Source organism: Macaca mulatta, chromosome 18 (genome assembly GCF_049350105.2).
Source record: "Macaca mulatta isolate MMU2019108-1 chromosome 18, T2T-MMU8v2.0, whole genome shotgun sequence".
Lineage (NCBI taxonomy): Eukaryota > Metazoa > Chordata > Mammalia > Primates > Cercopithecidae > Macaca > Macaca mulatta.
The window spans coordinates 73,954,352-73,978,198 of NC_133423.1; the positions used below are offsets into that span (position 1 = coordinate 73,954,352).

Sequence of the window (23,847 nt, forward strand, 5' to 3'; positions counted from 1 at the left end):
ATGATTAATCATAAATAATTCCAGATTTAACCTTTTAAAATAGATCAGCAATAAATATTTAAGTTTCTAATAACTTGTATGTTTTTAATTAAGATCATAATTAACAAAGTTTGTGGAACATTAATATACTGGTTTCATAACAGGCTCCCTGATAGATTGTCAGTAACTTGGCCTGAAGGAGATGAATTATTGCCTAATGAGATTAGGCCTGCTGGAACCCCTATTGGTATGTTTATTTTTCTAATACCAAAAAGTGTGCTTTTCTTTTGTCTTGCATTTCCAGTATGTAAAAGCTCATGAGATAGTAAAATGCAATGGGAAGATTTGGCAGATTCAGCAAATTTTTGGGTGTAATTAAGATACTTTTAATTTTTGACTCATAGGTGCATTAAGAATTGAAATATTGAATAAAAAAGGGGAAGCAATGCAAAAGCTTCCAGGAACAAGCCACGGAGGGTCAAAAAAACTCCTGGTTGAGCTCAAAGTTATTTTACATTGTAAGTATACAAACTAATTTGGGTCTTTAGTATTGTTTTTAAAAATAATATCAAATTAAACATCTTCATGTAATTATTGAAGACCTAGCAATCTGATAGCCACAGCAAATTTTATTGAAGTTAGGAATTTCAGTAATGTTATGAATAGCTCATTTTCTTGGTGGATATTTTTGTAAGGTTTTTAAAAAATACTTTATCTTGAATTTTTTCATGTAGGTAACTGTGGGCTAAAGTAAAGGTATGATACGTATATGTAGAAGAATTTGCAGTAGGAATTTACATAAGCTTATATGTATTATTACAGTTCTAATATTATAGTAATAATTACAGAATTAGTCGTCGTCCAAAACAGGTTTCACTGGGCTAAAATTAAAGTGTCTTCAGGACTGCATTTTTTCCTGGAGGTTCTAGGTGAGCCTTGCCTTTTCTGCCTTTTCGAAGTTACTCTCAGCTGGGCTTGGTGGCACGAGCCTATGTAGTCCCAGCTAGTCGGAAGGCTGAGGCAGGAGAACTGCTTGAGCTCAGGAGTTTGAGGCCACAGTGAGCTATAATCACGCCACTGCACTCCAACCTGGGTGGTAAAGTAACAGCCTATCTCTAAAAAATAAAATAAATAAAATAAATAAATCACACAGAAGCCACTCTCATTCCTTCATCTTCAAAGCCAGCAGTGCAGCACCTTCCATGACCTTCCTACTTCTGTTTTGTTTTTTTTTTTGTTTTTTTTTTTGAGACACAGCTTCGTTCTTGTTGCCCAAGCAAGAATGCAAATGCATGATTTAGGCTCATTGCAACCTCCGCCTCCTGAGTTCAAGCAATTCTCCTCTCTCAGCCTCCCGAGTAGCTGGGATTACAGGTGCATGCCACCACTCCCAGCTAATTTTTGTATTTTTAGTAGAGATGGGGTTTCATCATATTGGTTAGGCTGGTCCCTGCCTCTATTTTTAATAATTTTGTGTAGATATATATATATAAAAATAACACATATTAACATAAAATTTATCAAGTGGCATTAAGTACATTCATATTGTTGTGCAGCCATTACCACTGTCCATCTAAAGCATTTTTTCATCATTTCAAACTGAAACTCTATAGTAATAACTCTTCACTCCTTTCTCCCTGCCCTGATAACTACTTTTTAACTTTCTATCTCTGAATTTGACTATTTTAGGTACCTCATAAAAATGGAATTATATTTGTCCTTTGTGTCTGACCTGTTTCACTTAGCATAGTGTGTCAGAATTCCCATTCCTTTTTAAGGTTGAATAATATTCCCTTGTGTATATATATATACCATATTTTGTTTATCCATTTGTTTGATGGATACTCAGGTTACTTTCACCTGTGGTCTATTGTGAAGAATGCTCCTGTGAACATTGGTGTACAAATAGTCCTTTGAGTCCCTGCTTTTGTTCGTTTTAGATGTATTCCCAAAAGTGGACTTGCTGGGTCATATTATTATTTAATTTATTGAGAAACTACCATACTGTTTTCCACAGTGGTCGCCCAACTGTACATTCCAGTTTCTCCATGTCACCCACACTTGTTATTTCCTGTGGGTTTTTTTGTGGGGGGCGGTTAATAGCCATCCTAACAGATATGAAGGGGTATCTTACTGTGGTTTTTCTTTTCCCCTTTTTCCTACTAAAGATTATTGTGGTTTTGATTTGCATTTCCCCAATATTCAGTGATTTTGAGCATCTTTTTGTGGGCTTATTGCCATCCATATATCTTCTTTGGACAGAGGTCTATTCAGGTCCTTTGGCCATTTTTTAATTTTGTTGTTGTTGAGTTGTAGGAGTTCTTTATAATCCTGGATATTAATCCCTTATCAGATAAATGATTTACAGATATTTTCTTCCACTCTGTGGGTTGCTTTTTCACTTTGTTGATGGTAATTGTGATGCACAAAAGTTTTCAATTTTGAAAAACAATTAGTCTCTTTTTTCTTTTGTTGCCTGTGCTTTTGGTGTCTTATCCAAGAGATTGTTGCTAAATTCAGTGTTATGAAGCTTTTCCTGAATGTTTTTTCCTTACAAATTTTACAGTTTTAGCTCTATGGTTACTACTTTGATCCATTTGACCTTAACTTTTGCATATGGTTAACTTCTTTTCATATGGAAAACTTCTTTTGCCTGCCGATACCCAGTTTTTCCAGCACCATTTGTCAAAGACTATACGTTCTCTATTGAACTGTTTTGGCCCACTTGTTGAAAGTCAGTTGTCCACATATGTGAGTTTATTTCTGGGCTCCCTGTTCCCTAGGTCTATATGTCTCTTCATATGCCCATGCTGCACTGTTTTGATTACTGTAGCTTTGTAAGTTTTAAAATCAGGAGGTGTGGGTGCTCCTACTTTATTCTTGTTTTTTAAGATTGTTTTGGCTATTTGGGTCTATGGAGATTACCTATGAATGTAGGATGCGTTTTTCTATTTCTACAAAAAACACCATTAAGATCCTGGTAGGGATTACAGTGAATATGCAGATCATTTTGAGTGTTATTTTTACCTTAAAAATTGTAAGTCGTTCAGTCTGTGAACATGGTTTTGTATGTGTAACTTTGCTGAGTTTAATAGCTATACCAGGGTTTTTTAATGGATTATTTAGGTTTTTCGCATATATGAACATGTCATTTATGAATGGAAATAGCTTACTGTTTTCCAAAGTAGATGCCTTTTATTTCTTTTTCTTGCCTAATTGGTCTGGCTAGGATTTCAAATACTATGTTGAATAGAAGTGACTAAAATGGGCTGGGCACGGTGGCTCAAACCTGTAATCCCAGCATTTTGGGAGGCCGAGACGGGTGGATCACAAGGTCAGGAGATCGAGACCATCCTGGCTAACACTGTGAAACCACGTCTCTACTAAAAAATACAAAAAACTAGCCGGGCGAGGTGGCGGGCGCCTGTAGTCCCAGCTACTCGGGAGGCTGAGGCAGGAGAATGGCGTGAATCCGGGAGGCGGAGCTTGCAGTGAGCTGAGATCCGGCCACTGCACTCTAGCCTGGGCGACAGAGCGAGACTCCGCCTCAAAAAAAATAAAAAAAGAAGTGACTAAAATGAGAATCCATGTCCTGTTGCTGATGTTAGAGGAAAAGCTTTAAGTCTTTCACAGTTGAGTATATGTGATGTTAACTGTGGGTCTTATATGAGGCCTTTATCATGTTGAAGAAGTTTCTATTCCTTGTGTAGTGTTTTTATCATGAGAGAGTATTGTTTTCCCAAATGTTTCTCTGCATCAGTCCAGATAATTATGTAGGTTTTTTCCTTTATTCTCTCAAAGTGATGTATTGCATTGATTGGTTGGTTTTTGTTTTTTGAGATAGGGTCTCACTCTGTCACCCAGGCTGGAATGAAGTGGCACAATTGTGGCTTACTGCATTCTCGAACTCCTGGGCTCAAGTGGTTCTCCCACGTCAGCCTCCTTAGTAACTAGGACTACAGGCATGCTCATTGTACCCAGATAGTTTTTTTTTTTCTTTTTATCAGTGGATGAGAGTTTTTTTTTAAATGTTGCCCAGGTTGGCCTCAAGCGCGTAGCCTCGCCTCCTTATGCACCAGGACGGCTGGCCTGAGCCATCATGGCTCTCTCTTTTTTGTGTGTGTGTGGTGGAGACAGGGTCTACTATGCTGCCCAGGCTGGTCTCAAACTCCTGGCCTCAAATGACCTCTTGCCTCAGTCTCCCAAAGTGCTAGAATTAGAGGCACGAGCCACTGCACATAGCCTTGATTGTTTTTTATTTGTTGAGCCATCCTTGCATTCCAAGAATAAAACTCACTTGGTTATTGTGTATAGTTTGGATATTTGTCTTGATCCCCAGTGTTGGAGGTGGGACCTAATGGGAGGTTTTGGAGTCATAGGTTCAGATCTCTCATGAAGGGCTTATTGAGTGAGTTCTTACTCTGTTATTTCCCATGAGAGCTGGTTGTTAAAAAGAGCCTGGCACCTCCCTTACTTTTCTTTTGCCATATGATGTCTGCATACACTGGCTCCACTTCACCTTCCACTATGAGTGGAAGCAGCTAAGCAGCCTTGGGCTTTCATCCAGATGCCTTGTCTTCCAGCCAGCAGAATTGTGAACCAAATAAACATCCTTTTCTTATAAATTATTCAGCCTCAGGTATTCCTTTACAGCAACACTAAATAGACTAAGGTGAGTTCTTTTAAAATTGTGCTGAATTTGGCTTGCTAGCATATTGTTGAGAATTTTTGCATCAATATTCATAAGGGATTTTGGTCTATAGTTTCTGTTTTTTTTTTGATGTCTCTGTCTGGCTTTGGTATCAGATAATGTTGACCTCAAAAAATGAGTGAGTTAGGACGTGTTCTCTCCTCTTTAATTTTTTGGAAGAGTTTGAAAAGGATTGGTGTTTCCATTTATTTCTTAATCCCTTGTAACCAATCTATCACCAAGTATCACACTAAAGTACAGTTGACTGTTGAACAACATGGGTTTCAACTGTGCAGGTCCACTTACATGTGGACCAAATGCAGATTGAAAATACATTTTTGTGGGATTTGAAACCCACATAAACAGAGGCCAACTCTTCATATATGCAGGTTCTGCAGGGCCAACCACAGGAGTTGTATGTGCAGATTTTGGTATACATACGGAATCCTGGAACCAGTCTTCTGCGTAAACCAGCAGGCAACTGCCCATTCAAGTCCAAGTCATCATGGTCTCTCATTTTAACCATGTAGTAGCTGCCTCAATGAAAAGTCCTCTTGAATTCACTCTTGCACTGCTCCAGCTCATTTTCATTTTACCCCAAAGTGATTTTTTTTGAATTGCAGAACTGTGTATATCACTCTGTTTTATATTATTTCATCTTTAGTGGCCTAGGAAACTAGTCATAGCTCTGCAATACTCCACGCATGATCTGGCCCTTCCTCTCGCTCCAACTTGATTTCGTCCTCACTCACCATACCTCTAACCGCAACTGTTTTCTTTTGGTTCTCATCAAACCCCAGTTTTCCCAACTCTAGACCAAATTTTGTTCCTTAAATGTGTCTTTCCCCTCTAGGACAGGGGTGGCAAACTATTTGGAAAGCATCAGGTAGTAAATAAATACTTAGGCTTAGAGGGCCGTAAGTTGTTTCTTATGATTACGTAAGTCTGTTGTTGTAGATGAATGCAGCCATTGGCAGTCCAGTAGTTTGCCAGTCCCCTTGCTCTACAAGATTAAAAACTCCAGGAAAGCAATGACTTTGTTTTCTTTACCCTTTTTCTAGTACTTTGTATATAGGAGGTAATTAAATATTTGTTGAATAAATGCTTCAAAAATCAGAAAGTTGCTTGGGTCTTTTTAGAGAACTTCTCATGGTGATTTGCTGTCTGATTTATAATTGCACCCTTTTTTAAAGCAAATATTGAGAAGATTTTTCTAGAACGTATTTCTTTCTCTATTGGTATAAGTTGGGAAATCCAGCAGTAAAAGGCAAATATAGGCATGCTTTCTTTAAGATACATCATAAACTGGCCTGGCCAACATGGTGAAACCCCATCTCTACTAAGAAGTACAAAAATTGGCCGGGTGTGGTAATGTGCACCTGTAATTTCAGCTACTCGGGTGGCTGAGGCAGGAGAATCACTTGAGCCTGGAAGGCAGAGGCTGCAGTGAGCTGAGATTGCACCACTGCACTCCAGCCTGGCAACAGAGTGAGACTCCATCTCAAAATACGTATATGTATTTTTTAAATTTTCATATCAATTTTATCGTTGACATAAAGGTTATTTAAGAGCAAGCTGTTTGATCCAAGTATTTTATAGTTTTGAGAGTTTCTCTTGGAATTGATTTCTAGTTTTATTCCACGATGGTCCAAGAAGTTACTTGATATGATTTTGATTTTTCAAAATGTATTGAGATTGGTTTTGTGGCCTGATGTATGACCTGTCTTGGAGAATGTTCCATTTGCTGATGAGAAGAATGTATGTTCTGCAGAATAATGTATATTCTGCATATTGTTGGGTAGAATGTTGTGTAAATGTTTGCTTAGGTCCATTTGGTCTAAAGGCCAGTTTAAATCCAATGTTTCTTTATTGGTTTTCTGTCTCCATGATCCATCTAGTGCTATCAGTAGGGTGTTGAATCCATCCGTCATTGTTGTGTTGCTTTCTGTGTCTTCTTAGGTCTAGTAATATATGTTTTATGAATTTGGGCACTGGTATTTGGTACATATATATTTAGAATTGTATCTTCATGTTGAGTCGATCCCTTTAACATTATATAATTTTTTTTTTTTTTTTTGAGACGGAGTCTCGCTCTGTCACCCCGGCTGGAGTGCAGTGGCCGGATCTCAGCTCACTGCAAGCTCCGCCTCGCGGGTTCCCGCCATTCTCCTGCCTCAGCCTCCCGAGTAGCTGGGACTACAGGCGCCCGCCACCTCGCCCGGCTAGTTTTTTGTATTTTTTAGTAGAGACGGGGTTTCACCATGTTAGCCAGGATGGTCTCGATCTCCTGACCTCGTGATCCACCCGTCTCGGCCTCCCAAAGTGCTGGGATTACAGGCTTGAGCCACCGCGCCCGGCCTAATGTTTTTTTTTTTTTTAACTGTTGTTGATTTATAGTTTATTTTATTTGATATCAGCTACTCTTGCTCACTTTTGGTTTCTGTTTGTATGGAATAGCTGTTTCCACACCTTCAGTCTATAATTGTCTTTATGAGTAACATGAGTTTATTGTAAGTAGCATTTAGTTGGTTCATTTTAAAAAATCCATTACTGCCAGTCTGTATCTTTTAGGTAGAGCATGTAATCGATTTACATTCAAGGTTAGTATTTATATGTGAGGTTTTGCTCCTATCATAATGTTGTTATCCAGTTGCTTTGTAGATTCTTTCTTTTCCCCTCCTTTCTGTCTTTGTGGTTTGGTGGAATTCTGTTGTGTTGCTATTTGATTTTTTTCTCTTCCTGCCTTGTATAATTATTTTATAAGACCTGTGAATTTTATACTCTCTTGTTTTTATGATGGCTAGTATTGACCATTTGTTTCCATGTTTAGAACTCCTTTGAGTGTTTGTTGTAGATCTGGTTTAGGGGTGGTGAATTTCTTCAGGGTTTGCTTCTCTGGGAAAGACTTTATTTTGCCTCCATTTATGAAGCTTATTCTAGCAGGACACAAAATTTGTGGTTGACAGTCCTCCTGCTCCCCACCCCCAGCACTTTGAAAACAGAATCCTACAGATGGAGCAGGATTGTAAAAAACAGAAAAAATAAAATCCCAGTCTCTACTAAGCTTGTAAGGTACCTGCTGTGAAATCCACTGTTAGTCTAATGGATTTTCCGTTACTGGTGACTGAATGCTTTTTCTCTTGCTGATTTTAGGATATTTTCCTTCACATTGACCTTAGGCAGTCAAATTTCTATATATTGTAGTGAGGCCTTTCTTGCAGTGTTTTTGCCTGGTGTTCTTTGAGCCTCTGATACTTTGGATGTATAGATCTCTTGCTAGACAAGGGAAGTTTTCCTCGACAATTATTTCCTCAAATAGGTTTTCTTTTTTTTCTTTCTTTCTTTTTTTTTTTTTGAGACGGAGTCTTGCTCTGTTGCCCAGGCTGGAGTGCAGTGGTGCAATCTCGGCTCACTGCAAGCTCTGCCTCCTGGGTTCACGCCATTCTCCTGTCTCAGCCTCCTGAGTAGCTGGGACTACAGGTGCCCGCCACCACGCCTGGCTAATTTTTTGTATTTTTTAATAGAGACGGTGTTTCACCATGTTAGCGTGTTAGCCAGGATGGCCTCGATCTCCTGACCTCGTGATCCACCCGCCTTGGCCTCCCAAAGTGCCGGGATTACAGGTGTGAGCCACCGCGCCCGGCCTCCTCAAATAGGTTTTCTAAAGTTTTTGCTTTTTCTTTTCCCTTGGGATTACCTAGGATTTTGTTGGTTTGACTATTTTACATTGACCCATACTTCGAGAAGGCTTTGATCATTTTTAACAATTCTTTTTTCTTTATTTTGTCTGATTGATTAATTCAACAGATTTATCTTCACATTTTGAGATTCTCCTGCTTGGTCTAGTCCATTGTTTGCTTTCAACTGTATTTTGCAATTCCTTCCATGAAATTTTTTATTCCAGAAGTTCCTTTTTTAAAAAATAAAAAACTCTGCCTTTGGTAAATTTCTTGTTCATATCCTGAATTTCATTTTCTTATTACTTTATATTAGTTTTCAGATATCTCCTGTATCTCATAGAGCTTCTTTAAAAATCAGTATTTTAGCTGGGCATGGTGGCTGATGCCTGTAATCCCGGGAGGCTGAAGTGGGAAGATAGCTTGATGTCAGGAGTTCAAGACCATCCTGGACAAAACAGTGAGACACTCTCTCTAAAAATTATTTTTTTTTAATTTAACAAGTGGGCATGGCAGTGCAGACCTGTAGTCCCAGCCATTTAGGAGGCTGAGGTGGGAGGATCACTTGAGCCCATGAGACTGCAGTGAGCTATAATTGTGCCACTGAAATTCACCCTGGGCAATAGAGCAAGACCATATCTCAAGAAATAAAATAATCAGTATTTTGAATTTTTTATTTAATATTTCAAAGATTTCTTTTTGGTTAGGATCCATTGTTAGAGAATTACTGTGTTGCTTTGGAACTGTCATAGCACCTTTTTAAAAAATATTTTCTGTATTGGGCTCATTTCCTTTGCATCTGGAGTAGTAGTTGCTTATTTTTATTTTTGAATTTACTTTTGTTGGGGCAGGACTTATTTTTTCCTTAACAGTGTGTCTATGATGTATGTTTAATAGATTCTTTTGACTTTGCTTCTTGGGTGTATTCAGTGACATAAGTTACGTATGATTTCCTTGTTTATAAATAGCCTTAGCGTGGTGGCTTTCTGCAATGCTGGCTATTGTAGTAATGTATCGGGCGGGTGGGCAGTCTCAGGACTTCCTGTGTAGCTGCAGTGGTATGGGCAATTGTGGTAGTAGAGGTGGTGGCAGAGCTTGTCTCCTTCCTGAGCACTGCACGATTGTTTTAGCAGATGTTTTAATGGGCTGTGCAGGTTGGCCTCCTGTCCAGTATGTGGTGCTAGAAGGTAAGAGCTGGATGCAGCTGTTGTAGTAGCATTTATGGGTTACCTTTGTTAACCAGAAGTACTCTGATGTCCTAGATGATGAACTGGGCTGTGTAACTTCCAGGGGTCCCAGTCCTGTGCTCTGCCCCTGAGGCAGTTGGGGAGGACAGAGCTAGGCAGGGCTGGGCCGGAGAATCCTGCATTTTGGCCACCTCAACAGTGGACACAAGCACCAGCCCTTGCAGGGGTTGCAAGGTAGTTCTCAGGCCCCTGAAGCAATGCTCCAGGGAGGAGCAGAGCAACCAATGCCTTGCCAAAGATCCAGCACGGGGAAAGTGGGGTTGCTAGGGCTCTATAACCTGGCAGGTGATAGTGGGACCTGGTTCTCTACAGTTTTGACCTGGTTGAGTTCCCTCCTACCGTCTGCTATTGGCAGCAAGCTGAAATAGCCAGCCAAGTCCCAGGCAGTCTGTCCTCAGATTGTGAATCTGCCTCAGGCTGCAAAACTTTCTGCCAGGGACAAAAACCAGGCTCCAGGCCATACCCCTCCCAGTCTGGCTCTGCAAAGCAGGGGCCCCCAATTCTCTTACCCATGGCTGGGGCCCATGTTACGCTTGCCTCTCAATTCTGGTTGTGGAGGCTGCTCTCCTCAGTAACAGATCACAAATCTTAGTCTGGAGATTCTCCATACGAGTGACTGCCACCTATGCTGGCTGGCAGGTTTCTGTGCAGCCCCCTGTGACTTAGGATTGGGAATGGCCTCCTTCTATTTGCACCCACTGGGTCTAGGAGTATGAGTGGAGCACTTCCCACTCTCCCCAGTGCTCTCCAAGTCAGATCCAGTGCTTGGTAGGGCCAAGGAGCTCCCACTGGCTTCAGTTGCTCTCTCCCCTTCTCACATGGAGGATTCACTCCCAGTTTTTCATGGGACATGCAGTGCTGTTGCCTACTGAAGTGTTCAAAGTATCCAAAGTTTCTTTTGCTTTTTTTTTTTGAGACAAGGTCTTGCTCTGTTGCCCAGACTGGTACCTTCATAGCTCACTGCGGTCTTGACCTCCTGGGCTCACGCAGTCCTCCCATCTCAGCCTCTCAGGTAGCTGGGACTAATTAGCCGGACCATGCCCGGCTAATTTTTAAATATTTATAGAGACAAGCCATCACTATATTGCCCAGGCTGGTCTCAAATTCTTGGCCTCAGCCTTCCAGAGTGCTGTGGTTACAGGCATGAGCTACCACACTGGGCCTGTTATGCTTTTATGTTGAACTCCTGTGTTCCTTCTTAGATAAAAGTTCACAGTTTGAATACACTATTGTACTGTTTCCAGGTGGGTAAGGTTGACTACTTTTCTCTCTCTCCCTGTTTTTGGTCTGTGTGGTCATGTTACCTACTTGATAAACATTTCGGTTTTGTTCATGAATTGCCTTTTAAAAAATTTTGGGTTTTTGAATATTTGCATTATATAATTCTAGAGTGGGCAATAAATAAGGAATTTTTTGGAGAGGTCGTGTTATTTGTCTATTGTGTTGTCTTCCTTTCTCTTTAAATAGTAATTTTAAATAAAGTTAAAGAGTTTACAAGTAAAGACTTGAAATAAAGAGATTTTAATGAATTGAAGAGTTAACTTATTATTGCTGTTCATTTTCATAGGATAGCGTTAGATCTTTTGAAGCTTCAAAGCAGGTTTTAAAATACAGCAAATAGGTATTTGGTGCCAATGTGAGATTGCATGTTTCATGTTTTATGTTAAATTTCTCAAGACAGTATTGTTTCTTTTTTCTTTTATTAAGCTTCAAGTGGAAATAAAGAGATTATTTCGCATATTAGTCAACATGGAGGAAAATGGCCTTACTGGTTTAAAAAAATGGGTGAGTTCTTATTCTGAATGTTAAAAAATACGTTGGTATTGTGTTGACTTGATTTTTAATTTCTTCTTAATTTATCCAGAAAACTTTCAGAAGTTGGGGAATTATACCTTGAAATTACAAGTTGTATTGAATGAAAGTAATGCAGACACTTATGCAGGAAGACCGCTACCATCTAAAGCAATTAAGTTTTCTGTTAAAGGTAAGCAAAACAGTAATATATAATTATATATGCTAAAGATGGCATTTTAAATCCAAAAAGAAAAGAGAGATAAGCCAGTAAAAGATGTTTGAACAATTGGGTAACCATTTCGATTTTATTTTATTATTTTATTTTGTTTTGTTTTGTTTTGTTTTGTTCTTACTTACTTTGAGTTGGGGTCTCATTCTGTCACCCAGGCTGGAGTGCAGTGGCACAATCTCGGCTCACTGCAACCTCCGCTTCCTGGGTTCAAGTGATTCTCCTGCCTCAGTCTCCCAAGTAGCTGGAATTACAGGTGCCCTCCACCGTGCCTGGCTTTTTGTATTTTTAGTAAAGACAAGGTTTCGCCACGTTGACTAGTCTGGTCTTGATCTCATAACGTCTGATGATCTACCCGCTTCAGCCTCCCAAAGTGCTGGGATTACAGATGTGAGCCACCACGCCTGGCCCATCTTGATTTTTAAATAGCTTTATAAGTCTGCTTGATAATCATATTCCTTCTGAATTTTGAAGACATTGTTTTCTACTTTTCATTGTTGCTGGTAAAGTCTAAAACTGTCCTGATTCCTGACCCTTGGCTTATGGCCCCTCCTCCTCCAAAATGTTCTCTGTTCCCTAATCCTCAAGTGTTTAAGGAATCCCAGTTTCTGAAATATTCAATTGTATGATTTAGTGTGGGCCTGTTTTTATCTAGTATCATCCAGCCATGTACCTCATAGACCCTTTCAGTCTGGAAATCTCTGTTTTATTTTCTGGGAATTTTTCTTGAATCACTTTGATTTTTTCTCTTTTCTTCTCCCCTCCCCTCCCCTCCCCTCCCCTCCCCTCCCCTCCCCTCCCTTCCCCTCCCTTCCCCTCCCCTCCCCTCTCCTCTTTTCTCTCCCCTCTCCCCTCTCCCCTCTCCCCTCTCCCCTCTTCTTTCTTTCATTTTCAATGGGATCTTACACTTGCCCGGGCTGGAGTGCAGTGGCACGATGTCAGCTCACTGCAACCTCTGCCTGCCAGGTTAAAGCGATTCTCCTTGCCTCAACCTCCCAAGTAGCTGGGATTACAGGTGCCCACCACCACACCTGGCTAATTTTTTTGTATTTTTAGTAGAGATGGTGTTTCACTATGTTGGCCAGGCTGGTCTCGAACTCCTGACCTCATGATCCACCCTCCTTGGCCTCCCAAAGTGTTGGGGTTACAGGCATGAGCCATCACCTCTGGCCTCTTGTCTTTTTTGGAGATGGTGTCTTGCTCTGTTGCCTAGGCTGGAGTGCAGTGGTGTGATTGCAGCTCACTGCACCTAATTTTTTTTTTTTTTTTTTGGAGATGGAGTTTTGCTCTTGTTGCCCAGGCTGCAGGCTGGAGGGCTGGAGTGCAATGGTGTGATCTCGGCTTACTGCAACCTCCGACTCCCAGGTTCAAGTGAATCTTCTGCCTCAACCTCCCAAGTAGCTGGGATTACAGGTGCCCACCACCACACCTGGCTAATTTTTTTGTATTTTTAGTAGAGACGGTGTTTCACTATGTTGGCCAGGCTGGTCTCGAACTCCTGACCTCATGATCCGCCCTCCTTGGCCTCCCAAAGTGTTGGGGTTACAGGCATGAGCCATCACCTCTGGCCTCTTGTCTTTTTAGGAGATGGTGTCTTGCTCTGTTGCCTAGCCTGGAGTGCAGTAGTGTGATTGCAGCTCACTGCACCTAATTTTTTTTTTTTTTTTTTTGGAGATGGAGTTTTGCTCTTGTTGCCCAGGCTGGAGGGCTGGAGTGCAATGGTGTGATCTCGGCTTACTGCAACCTCCGACTCCCAGGTTCAAGTGGATCTTCTGCCTCAGCCTCCCAAGTAGCTGGGATTACAGGCATGCGCCACCATGCCCAGCTAATTTTGTATTTTTAGTAGAGATGGGGTTTTTTCATGTTGGTAAGGCTGGTCTTGAACTTCTGACCTCAGGTGATCCACCGGCCTCAGCCTCCCAAAGTGCTGGGATTACAGATGTTAGCCACCGCACCTGGCCCTAATTTTTAAAAAACATTTTTTTGTAGAGACAGGGTCTCGCTATGTTATGTTGCCCATTCTGGCCTCAGACACCTAACCTCAAGCCATCTTCCTGCCTCGGCCTTCTAAAGTGCTGGGATTACAGGCTTGAGCCATTGTGCCCAGCCTGTTCTTTTTTTCTAAAACATCTAATGTTAAGATGTTGGATTTCAGGATTGGTATATTATTTTTGTTTTTCCTACTTGCCATCTCTTGGTTTTGTTTTACTACCGTATTGGAGATTTTCTTAACAGCTTGATGTTCTATGCTATTTTTTCCTTTTTGCTACCATTTTTAATTTCTAAAATCTCTTTTAAAATAATCTTGTTAAACAATTCCTTAAGCATTCTCTTCCTACTTCATGAATTTAGTATCTTTATTCTCTGAGGATATTAATAATAGTGGGTTTTTTTTTATAGCATTTTTCCTGATTCATAGTTTGTTTCCTCCATGTTGCTTTTTTTCCTCCTTGTCTTTATTAGATATTCTCTTATATAATTAGTGATTTGCTTACATTGAAGAATAGGGCACTTAAAAACTTAAATTTCCTTGGGGGAAGTTATGATACGAGAATTTTTAGGTCTTGTCTCTGGCTGTTTCCATTCCCCAGAGTGGAGCCTTTCAGTCACCTGCTAAAAGGGTAAAGACGTAGCTGCCAGCATTTTGGGAACCAAGCTGGGAAAGACCATTTGTGTGTGTTTGTGGGAGTCCTCACATTTAGTATATAATTTTCCACTTGATTTTCCTATTTTCAATAGACACTTTCCTATTTTCAATGACACTTTTAAATTTAATTAATTATATTTTAAAATACAGACAGGGTCTCACTATGTCACCCATGCTGGTCTTGAACTCCTGGGCTCAAGTTATCCTGCTTTCTTGGCCTCCCAAAGTGCTGAGGTTATAGGTTTGAGCCACCACGCCTGATCAGTGACACTTTTAGTAGTGGTGTGTCTCTCACTTCTGGACCTTTTCTTCTTTCCCTAAAGAATTAACCTTCCATCTTTTGCTGGGGATGAGGAGGGTCGTTGACTAGCCCATGCGTTGAAGGATGGGGATCTGCGAAACTGTTTCTCAAACTGACTTCAGCTAACCTTGTTTTATTTCAGTTTCACTACAACTTTCTACGGCCATCCCTGAGACTTTTGGGCATCTGATAACTGTGAATCAGATTCGGTCTCTGCTTGCTTTGTTGTTTGAGTATTTGATGTTCTTAGGTCTTTCTGCTAAGTCAGTTACACTTACTCATATGTCTTTGGCTTTCCAATTCTATTACTCTCATCTTTTTTCTTGTTTACTGCTTTTATAGAGTCATTGTTACAGGGTTTTTGGAGAGAACTGATCTAAATCTAAGTAGCTGTGATATCAAGAAGGACCACCTTGGAGTGGTTTTCTTTTTTTTTTAATGTTTTAGGAGACTTTTTTATATATAAATCTCTGTTCTTTTAACACCTGTGGAACATATATTCATAAGATGGGTTTGCTGTAGTTTAAGCAGTTTCCTGTTGATGAATCATGTTGATTGTTTCCAAGTTTTTGGCTATTAGAAACCGTAGTGCTATTTGGTAAAAAAAATTATGCTGCTTTCTGTACATATGTTAGAATCTCCTTAGGGTGATACCAAGAAGTGGACATCCCAAAAGGCTATGCCAAGAAGTACCTTCACTTCTCACTATGAGAGTTCCAGTTGACTGCATGCTCATTCCTGGCTGAACTATATATTTAGTTAGCATAGTTGGTGGTGAAACTGCTTCTCTAATTTTTAGATTGTGTACCTCTTCTAGCCATTATTGGACATTGTATGCTATCTATGAATGCTTGTTAATTTACTATACCCATTTTAATAGTTTAAAGCTGTGGTTCTCAAATTTGAGTTTGTATCAGATTCACCCGAAAAGAAACACAGCTTGCTGAATTTCACCGAGTTTCTGATTCAGCAGGTTTGAGGTGGGCCCTAGAATTTGCATTTCTAATAAGTTCTCAGGGGATGCTAAAACTTCAAGACTAGAGACCACACTTTGAGAACAGCTGATTTATAGGAGGGTTTCATGAAGTCTGAATTTTCCTTGTTACACATGTTGCAAATATTTTCTCGTGTGGAGCTTCTATTTAACTTCATCATATATATCATTTTATAACTATTGAATATCGTGTTTTGCCTTTAAAGTTCTTTCCTATGAAAAGGTACAACAGCTGGGCCTGGTGGCTCACGCCTGGGGAGGCAGGTGGGTAGCTTGAGTTCAGGAGTTCAAGACCAGTGGGCAACATGATGAGACCCTGTTGCTACAAAAAATACAAAAATTAGCCAGGTGTAGTGGTACACACCTGTAGTCCCAGCTACTCGGGAGGTTTTTCCCAAGTGGATTGTCTGCATAATATATAATTTTTGTGCTGATTTTAAAATGTTATTTTTAGTATAGTCTAAAATAGATTTCTAAAATTTCTCATATAGAAATGGATCTGTTTTTGACCCCCAATGGATTTTCTCACCAATGTACTTGCTTTTCATTTCATTTTTGTTTTTGTTGAAGAGGGTAAGCCAGAGAAATTTTCTTGTGTTCTTCTGGATCATCTTTGTCGTGTTGGAGTTCCATTTAATATCCCTCTGGAGTTTCAGGATGAATTTGGTCATACCAGTCAACTAGTAACTGATATTCAGCCAGTTCTTGAAGCAAGGTAATTTGAAGGATCAATACATATTTGTCCTTTCATATTTGCTAAGCATTTGCTCTTTTTTTCAGCTTAATTTTTTTTGTGTGTAAGGTGTTCAACTTTAGTATTATTTAAAATATTAGTGAATTATATTACATCTGAGTAATTTAGCTCCAAGCTATCCTCTGTAACTAGTGTCATATATAAATTGCTTCACTGAAGTTTATATTGTGACTGAATTTATTGCTGAAATTAAGGTGTTCATGTCTTACTCCATGTTCTTTTGCAAGTATGATATAATGTCTCAATTCATTATTTGAAATACTTCATTCTGTGTCTTCTGTCATCACTGTTTTCTCTTTTAGGGTTCTTAGTTATTGGATGTTGGACCTTCTGTACTGAATCCCCAATTTTTTTAAAAAATGTCCTCAATCTTTTTGTGTTTCTGTTTTACTTTCTGATAAATGTTCTCAACCTTGTGCTTACTACCTTTCCATTGAGTTTTTCCTTTCTGCTAATGTATTTTTAGTTGCCATGAGTTCTTTTTGGTTCTCTGAAATTTTTTGAAGACCCTCTTTTTGTTTTATGAATGTAGTACCATTTTCACTGATAAAACAAATGGGTTTTTTTTTTTTTTTTTTTTTTTTAAGTTTTCTTTTGCCTATACAGATACTCTGTTGTCTCCAACTTAGTCGATTGCTTGTTCTTGGTCTCTAGAGATATCTGGTTATTGGTTGTCTGCTTGTAAATGAGTAGGAGACTGGAATGCAGGTGAAAGAGTGTGGAGAGGCTGTTGCCCGTGAGCTCCACTGTGGGATGATCTGTCTGGAGTACATTGTTGGGGGAAATCCTGTTAGTATTTTTAGGTCTTGGGCTGGGCAGTTTCCTCAAAGAAGAATCTTCAGTCTTTTGCCTGGAGCGGGGAATAGTTTGGTTCCTAATCAAAGAACAGGGCTGGGGTGGGAATTGGGGAGGAGAGGTCTCAGTATCCATATGCATTCGTTCCAGATTACCTCTTCTCTTCTTTTTAGTATTTCATTCTCATCCTCAACTTACCTCGTGTCCCTGGTTCAGAGATCTTCTGTTTTAACCTTTTCAGAGATTTATCTTTCACTCATCTGCCAGAGGCAGAGACGAGAGATCTGAGATCTAAACTTTTCATCAGTCTTTTTGCTTGTTTGTTTAAACCTTTTCCTTTTGCCAATTCTGAACAGTACCTGGGCACTCTATGAGAGAGGTTGGTTTCTAGCTTTTTCTATTTCTGTTTTATGATTCAGCTTTTTGGAGACTGCTGATACTTGCCACTTGTCTGTCCTGTTTTCTAGCAGATAAGTTTGGTTGCCCTGTCTCTGCTTCCTTTCTGTTTTTTCTTTATTTTTTCCTTTAATAATAAAATAAATCCCTTTACTGTCATATTAGTGGGATTTTAAGAGACAGTGAAAGTAGGTGTATATGTTTAATGTGCCATCTTTCCCAGGGGATTTATTTTATCTTGTGTGCCACATTACATCTTTTTTCAAATGAGCTTTACAGTTTATTCTGAAAATACCTGTAAACACTTAAATTCCATTCCTCAGAAAAATTAGGCTTTTCTCCATCATGGTATATTTTTTACTTTTTTCCCCTTTACCTTTGACAAAGTAAAATTTTGCCACTGCAGAGGTCTACATCTGGTCAAATCTGATGAAATTAGCTTTGGAATCAGCTTTAGGAACCATATTACTCATGGAAGTAGATTAGGTGATCTCGCCGGTTTATGTCCTCATAAGCCTGTCTGTTATTATTTGAACTTTTATCTAAATTGCCATTCGTTTTAATAATAGATGCCCATAAGTCTCTAAAATCCCACTGGTGAAATATTTGAAAGAATTCATGTTAAATGCTGAGGACATCCTTAAACCTGGCTTCTTTGGATATTTCCTTTTCTTAGGCTTGTATACATGGTCTAGCATTAGATTAGGTACTACGTTGTATCTTTACTAATTCAATACATGCTATTTTAATTTTACATTATACCTATTGTATCATTTTCAGTGTTTAACCCATTGGCATCACTTATTAATACTTGTTGGATCAGTTTTCTTTGTAAAAGAAATCCATTGGAATTTTTTTCTGTTTAGTTCTTTATATATAAAAAATATTTTATTAGAAAAATAGACATGGCAATGTTACATAGGAAAGCAAAAACACATTTGCAGCTTACTTGTAGGCAATTGAGGGGAGTTAAAAAATAATTTTTTTTCCCCAGTGGTTTATCTTTACATTATGAAGAAATAACCAAAGGACCAAATTGTGTAATTCGAGGAGTTACAGCTAAGGGCCCTGTAAACTCTTGTCAAGGCAAGGTAAGCATTATGTATAGATCCTATGATACTTGTTAAATATTTATTTCATATGGTAAGAATGAAATTGTAAATGAAAAGTGGAATGACCTATTTTTAAAAAACAGATGATAGTAATTGGGTTTTTAGGAATTTATCAGCATTATGCCACCTGACTTATCAGTTACATCTGTAAGAAAAATTGGCACATTTCCTACTATTGTTGGTTAAACATGAATTAAATATTTTTCATCTGTCCCCATTATCGCTATTTCAGTTCTTTCACATTCAAAGTCATTTTTTTGGCGGTTATCCAGGACTATGCCGTTTTGGTTTTTTTTTTCTCTGTCTCTCCTACTGTTTCTGTCCACTTTTGAATATTTTTCTTAGAACAAAAATGACAATTAGAAATATGGGAAACTTCAGCTCACATCTTTAAACATATCACTTTGATATTTAGATAAAAGGAAGTGTTTGGTGAGAGATACAGTTAAGGAAGGAATCCTATGCATAGTTTGTTGGTCTAAAAAAAAAACAGGGAAGCTAAAAATAGAAACTCTAATAAAGTAATTTTTCAATTAGATCTATACAGCAGCTAATAGACTTAACTGACTAAAAGGAACACTGTAGCTAATTTTTTTTTCAGTGTATCATTACTTTAAATATTTAAATATTTTCCCTATCAGTGTGATGTTTAAAACAGCGCATGTGTATTTTTTCCAAGTACTGTATACTGCTTTGTATAATCAAGTCAACAATTGAGTTCTTGATTCTTTCTGAATTCAGATTTTTCTGGAAAAAGAACTTGAAATTCACAGAAAATTTGACTTTAGTAAGATAAACTTACTAAAAATTCCTAGATTATAAAAACCTTTTTATTTTGAAATAACTTTAGAGGAAATAACTTACAAAGGAGTTCGAAGATAGTATAGAGAGGTTGCATGTAGAAAGTTCTTCCTGTTAATGTCTGACAGAACTTTATATATTTATCCACACATCGACAAAATACTACTAACAAAACTGTGGACTTTTTTTATTGTCTCCAGTTAATTTATTTTTCTGCTCCAGGATCCAATATAGAGTACCACATTGCATTTCAAAATTTTGTGATTTTTGTTTCTACTTTACTATTTCATATGTTTTATAATATCTATCTTGATTATGATAATTATTCAGAGGTTATGCCTTTTGAGAATAAAAATTTAAGAGAAAAATTGATCCTAAAATGATATTCCTATTTTGGAAAAGTAGGTTCTACCATAATTCTGTTCATTTCACTGTCTATAAGGAAGCAATATTGATCAATTTTTTTCCTCTAAGATTTCTGACTCCATATATGATAATTTTAGTAAGTATAAAATTGGTAAGTAATTTCTACAATGGTATGAAAATAAAACCAAAATATAAATCAGAATTGATGTGATAAACTACTTAAGTTTGTATTTAGGACTGGGTTTAATTTTTACTGGTTTTTTCAACAGAATTATAATCTGAAGGTTACTCTGCCGGGCTTAAAAGAAGACTCACAGATTTTGAAAATGAAATTACTACCTGGTAATATTATTTCAAGAAATATTCATAATTATTTAAAATAATATTCTTATGTTAAAGTATAATGCTATAAAGTTAGAGATTTTTGGGCTTTTAGTAGTGGTATAAATCTTGAAAATACTTTTAAATGTCAAACCATAGCACTAACAGAAATGACCAGTTTTTAAAAAGGAAAACATTTAGGAAGATGTTATTGACATTCTAAATATAACATTGGGAGAAAAGTTTGGGTATTGAAAATGTTTTGGGGAACTATTTCTTTTTTTTGTTTGTTTTTTTTTTTTGAGGCGGAGTCTCGCTCTGTCGCCCAGGCTGGAGTGCAGTGGCGCGATCTCGGCTCACTGCAAGCTCCGCCTCCCGGGTTCCCGCCATTCTCCTGCCTCAGCCTCCCGAGTAGCTGGGACTACAGGCGCCGCCACCACGCCCGGCTAATTTTTTTGTATTTTTAGTGGAGACGGGGTTTCATTGTGTTAGCCAGGATGGTCTCGATCTCCTGACCTCGTGATCCGCCCGTCTCGGCCTCCCAAAGTGCTGGGATTACAGGCTTGAGCCACCGCGCCCGGCCTGGGGAACTATTTCTTGGAATATATCTATTAGGCTTTATTAGAGATGGGTCTGTTCTTTACATTTTGTTTATACAACTGTTTCATATTTTAAGAAAAAATTTTAATGTTATTTTTATTAAGTTAATAACTTGAGAAAATGAAGTTGCATTAAAGTTACATGGGATAGAATATGCTGGGTAATTTGAGAGGCAGTCTATAGTAGAGGTTCTAAGTGCATTCTGGAGTCAGCCCTGCTGGGTTAGTGTCTAGGTAAACTCGTTCTATGCCTCAATTTCTTCTTGTGTAAAATGAGATAATATCTACTCCCTTGGGGTTGTTAGGAGTATTAAATGAGTTACTACAGGTAGTCCTTGCCTTGCACAGTTCTGTAGTACTCAATGGAGGACACAGTTCCAATACGCAAGAGTTTTCATTAACACCTACTGTACCAAGTAAGAACTGCCTGCACCTGTAAAACACAGCAATGTTTAGCATGTTAGTTTTAGCTCTGATATGAACAATACCACAATCATATCTGTGTGCATATGTGATCTTGTTACTGGTTGTAGGTAAAAAGAAACATATCAGCTATTTGCTTTCACAAATTCAAGTTGTTTGACATTTTCCTCCAGTGTGAATTGTTAAAGAATTTAGGTAGGTCCATTGGTGGAAGTACAAGAAAAAAATCATACGTATCAACAAACATTCATTTATTTTAGAGGTTAGATTATTAAATAATAAGTATGGATTTGAGTAGTATATTTCTCAGTAGCTAGATAGTTCTTTTTGAGGGGTATATAGGAAGTATCATGGTATAGTGATAAAAGTCAAGGAGTTTCAAATTACAAATCAGGATTTAAACCTATGTTTGCTACTTACTAGCCTGGTGACCTGGAAGAAATACTTAATTTATCTGAATCCCAGTTTCCTTCCCTGTAAAATGGGGATGATAATAGTAATATCTTCATTAAGATTATTGTGACGTTTATGTAAAAATAATCCTTAATAAAACTTAGCACAATACTTCATATATAGTAAATAAATGAATATTAACTAATATTAGTACAAAGTATAATAAATATTTTCAGTAATTCTCTCCATGTACTTGTGTTATCAGTATGTAGCATTAATTGAATTTTAAAATATCAGTGTTTATGGAACAAATCAGACTGGTTTACTGCAGAAATATAAGCCTACTTTTCTTAATCTTAGAGGAAATTTGTGATGTTAATTGCTTATGACATCAGAGGTAGTGGACAATCTAACAAGTGAATGACCTGATCATGTCATTACAAGAACTAATTCTTTGAATGTCTAAAACATATAGTTACTTGTGCCGGAAAAATCATCATGTAAAATTGTTAAATAGTTTTAATAAGCCGTTATTTTTCTTTTTGAATACCTTTTCCCCAGTATCTTTTAAAGATTTTAGGTGATTTCTAATGTGAATTATCACTGTGTCGTACCTTGTGGAATAAAACTTAGCCTAGACAGCAAGCATTTTATACAGTTGAGATAAGTCTTGTCATGTATTGAATCTATGCATTTTGGGATGAAACCGATTAAACATGGACATTGCCTGTATTTTTCTTTCTTGGCAATATTTGTAAAATATTGAGTTTTAATGCTAAAGTTGTTTCTTTTGCTGTTTCAGTACTTCAGTCTTTGAAACCTGAATATGTATTTCATTGTATAATTTACTGTTAGGTCAGCCTCGTCGATTGAAAGTGAAACCTGATTCCGAAATTTTAGTTATAGAAAATGGAACAGCTTTCCCATTTCAGGTGGAAGTTTTAGATGAATCAGACAACATAACAGCACAACCAAAATTGATTGTTCATTGTAAGGTAAGCTTATTGGAAGATACTTCGATTATTTTGAGTCCCTTATAGTAAGTGGCAGTGACTATTTTAGCCACTTAATAGTAAATCTTACATAGGATTTAAGTCTGAAATGATTATTCCATGGAGGGATTTGTGGGATCTTATTGTCAATAGTTTTTTTTTTTTAATCATTCCTAAACCAATAAAGATGCCACCTGTGCCCAGTTTCATAAATTCGTGGATGAAGGTTTACTCACCTCTCCTTCCTTGACTCCATCCCTCTCATTTTATATGAATTATACATGAATAGAAAGACAAAAATGTCTTTCAAGATTGGGAATGGGCTGCTCTGCCTGTGGAATAGCCTTTATTCCTTTATTTTAGGGGAAAAATAAATTGGGAATGATGCTTAAATGAAGGTAGGTAAAAGACCACAGAAAGAAAAGGAAAATCCAGTTAAGTAAAAAAGAAAAGGATTGTGATTGAGGAGGTTGGTTTTCCTTCCAAAACAGATAAATTTTACATAGTACAGTAGAAAATTACTGTTTTTGTTCAGTATTCAAGAGTTTTAGTGACTTTTACTTAGAATTTTCTTATTCATTGCCAGAAATAGTAGCTCTAGTGAATTATTTGAAACTTTGAACAATTATGGAATAATCAAATACATTTGATAGGGTCTTACATTATTTTGCATCCTTCAAATAGTTTTCAGGTGCTCCAAACCTTCCAGTCTATGTTGTAGATTGCAGTAGTTCCGGAACCAGTATTTTAACAGGATCTGCAATTCAAGTTCAGAATATTAAAAAAGACCAGATGCTTAAAGCAAGAATTGAAATACCTGTAAGTTATTATTGTTACTCATTGATACTGTATTGAGTCTTCATACAAATAGTCTTCAACTGCTTAATAACATGTTTTGCAAAATTGTTAACTTCTAAAAATGAGGTATTTGTGGTTCTTTCAGCCAAAGCAAAGCAAAGGCAATATGAAATGCTATAATGACTATTTTAACATTTGTGTCAAATATTAGTAATTGTCTTGATTTTTACAGTGTCTTTATTATAGTGTCTGAAACTATTACTGATTTATATTTCCCTAAAATATTTTTCTTCTATTAAAATACATAATTTTATTCTTTTGCTTTTTTTTTTTTTTTTTTAAGAGTTAGGGTCTCATTCTGTTGTCTAGGTTGGAGTGCAGTGGCACAATCATGACTTACTGCAGCCTCCAACTCCTAAGCTCTAGTGATCCTCTCACCTCAGCCTCCCAAGTAACTGGGACTACAGACAAGGACCAATGCACCTGATTATTTATTTATTATTTATTTTTTGAGAAAGAGGGTCTTGCTGTGTTGCTCA

General features: G+C 37.8%; 1 protein-coding gene across 3 annotated transcripts in view; it reads left to right on the top strand.

Annotated features, from left to right (window-relative positions):
* The window catches only part of SMCHD1 (structural maintenance of chromosomes flexible hinge domain containing 1), a 151,132-nt gene that overhangs the window by 50,856 nt on the left and 76,429 nt on the right, over positions 1-23,847 (top strand). For 2 of the 3 annotated variants that reach the window (XM_077974544.1, NM_001258166.1), the window contains 9 exon segments: positions 144-226; positions 384-497; positions 11,301-11,378; positions 11,458-11,577; positions 16,129-16,273; positions 18,498-18,594; positions 20,052-20,124; positions 22,374-22,513; positions 23,195-23,329. In XM_077974544.1, the coding sequence (XP_077830670.1) occupies positions 144-226; positions 384-497; positions 11,301-11,378; positions 11,458-11,577; positions 16,129-16,273; positions 18,498-18,594; positions 20,052-20,124; positions 22,374-22,513; positions 23,195-23,329 (985 nt within the window). 3 annotated transcript variants of the gene reach the window in all.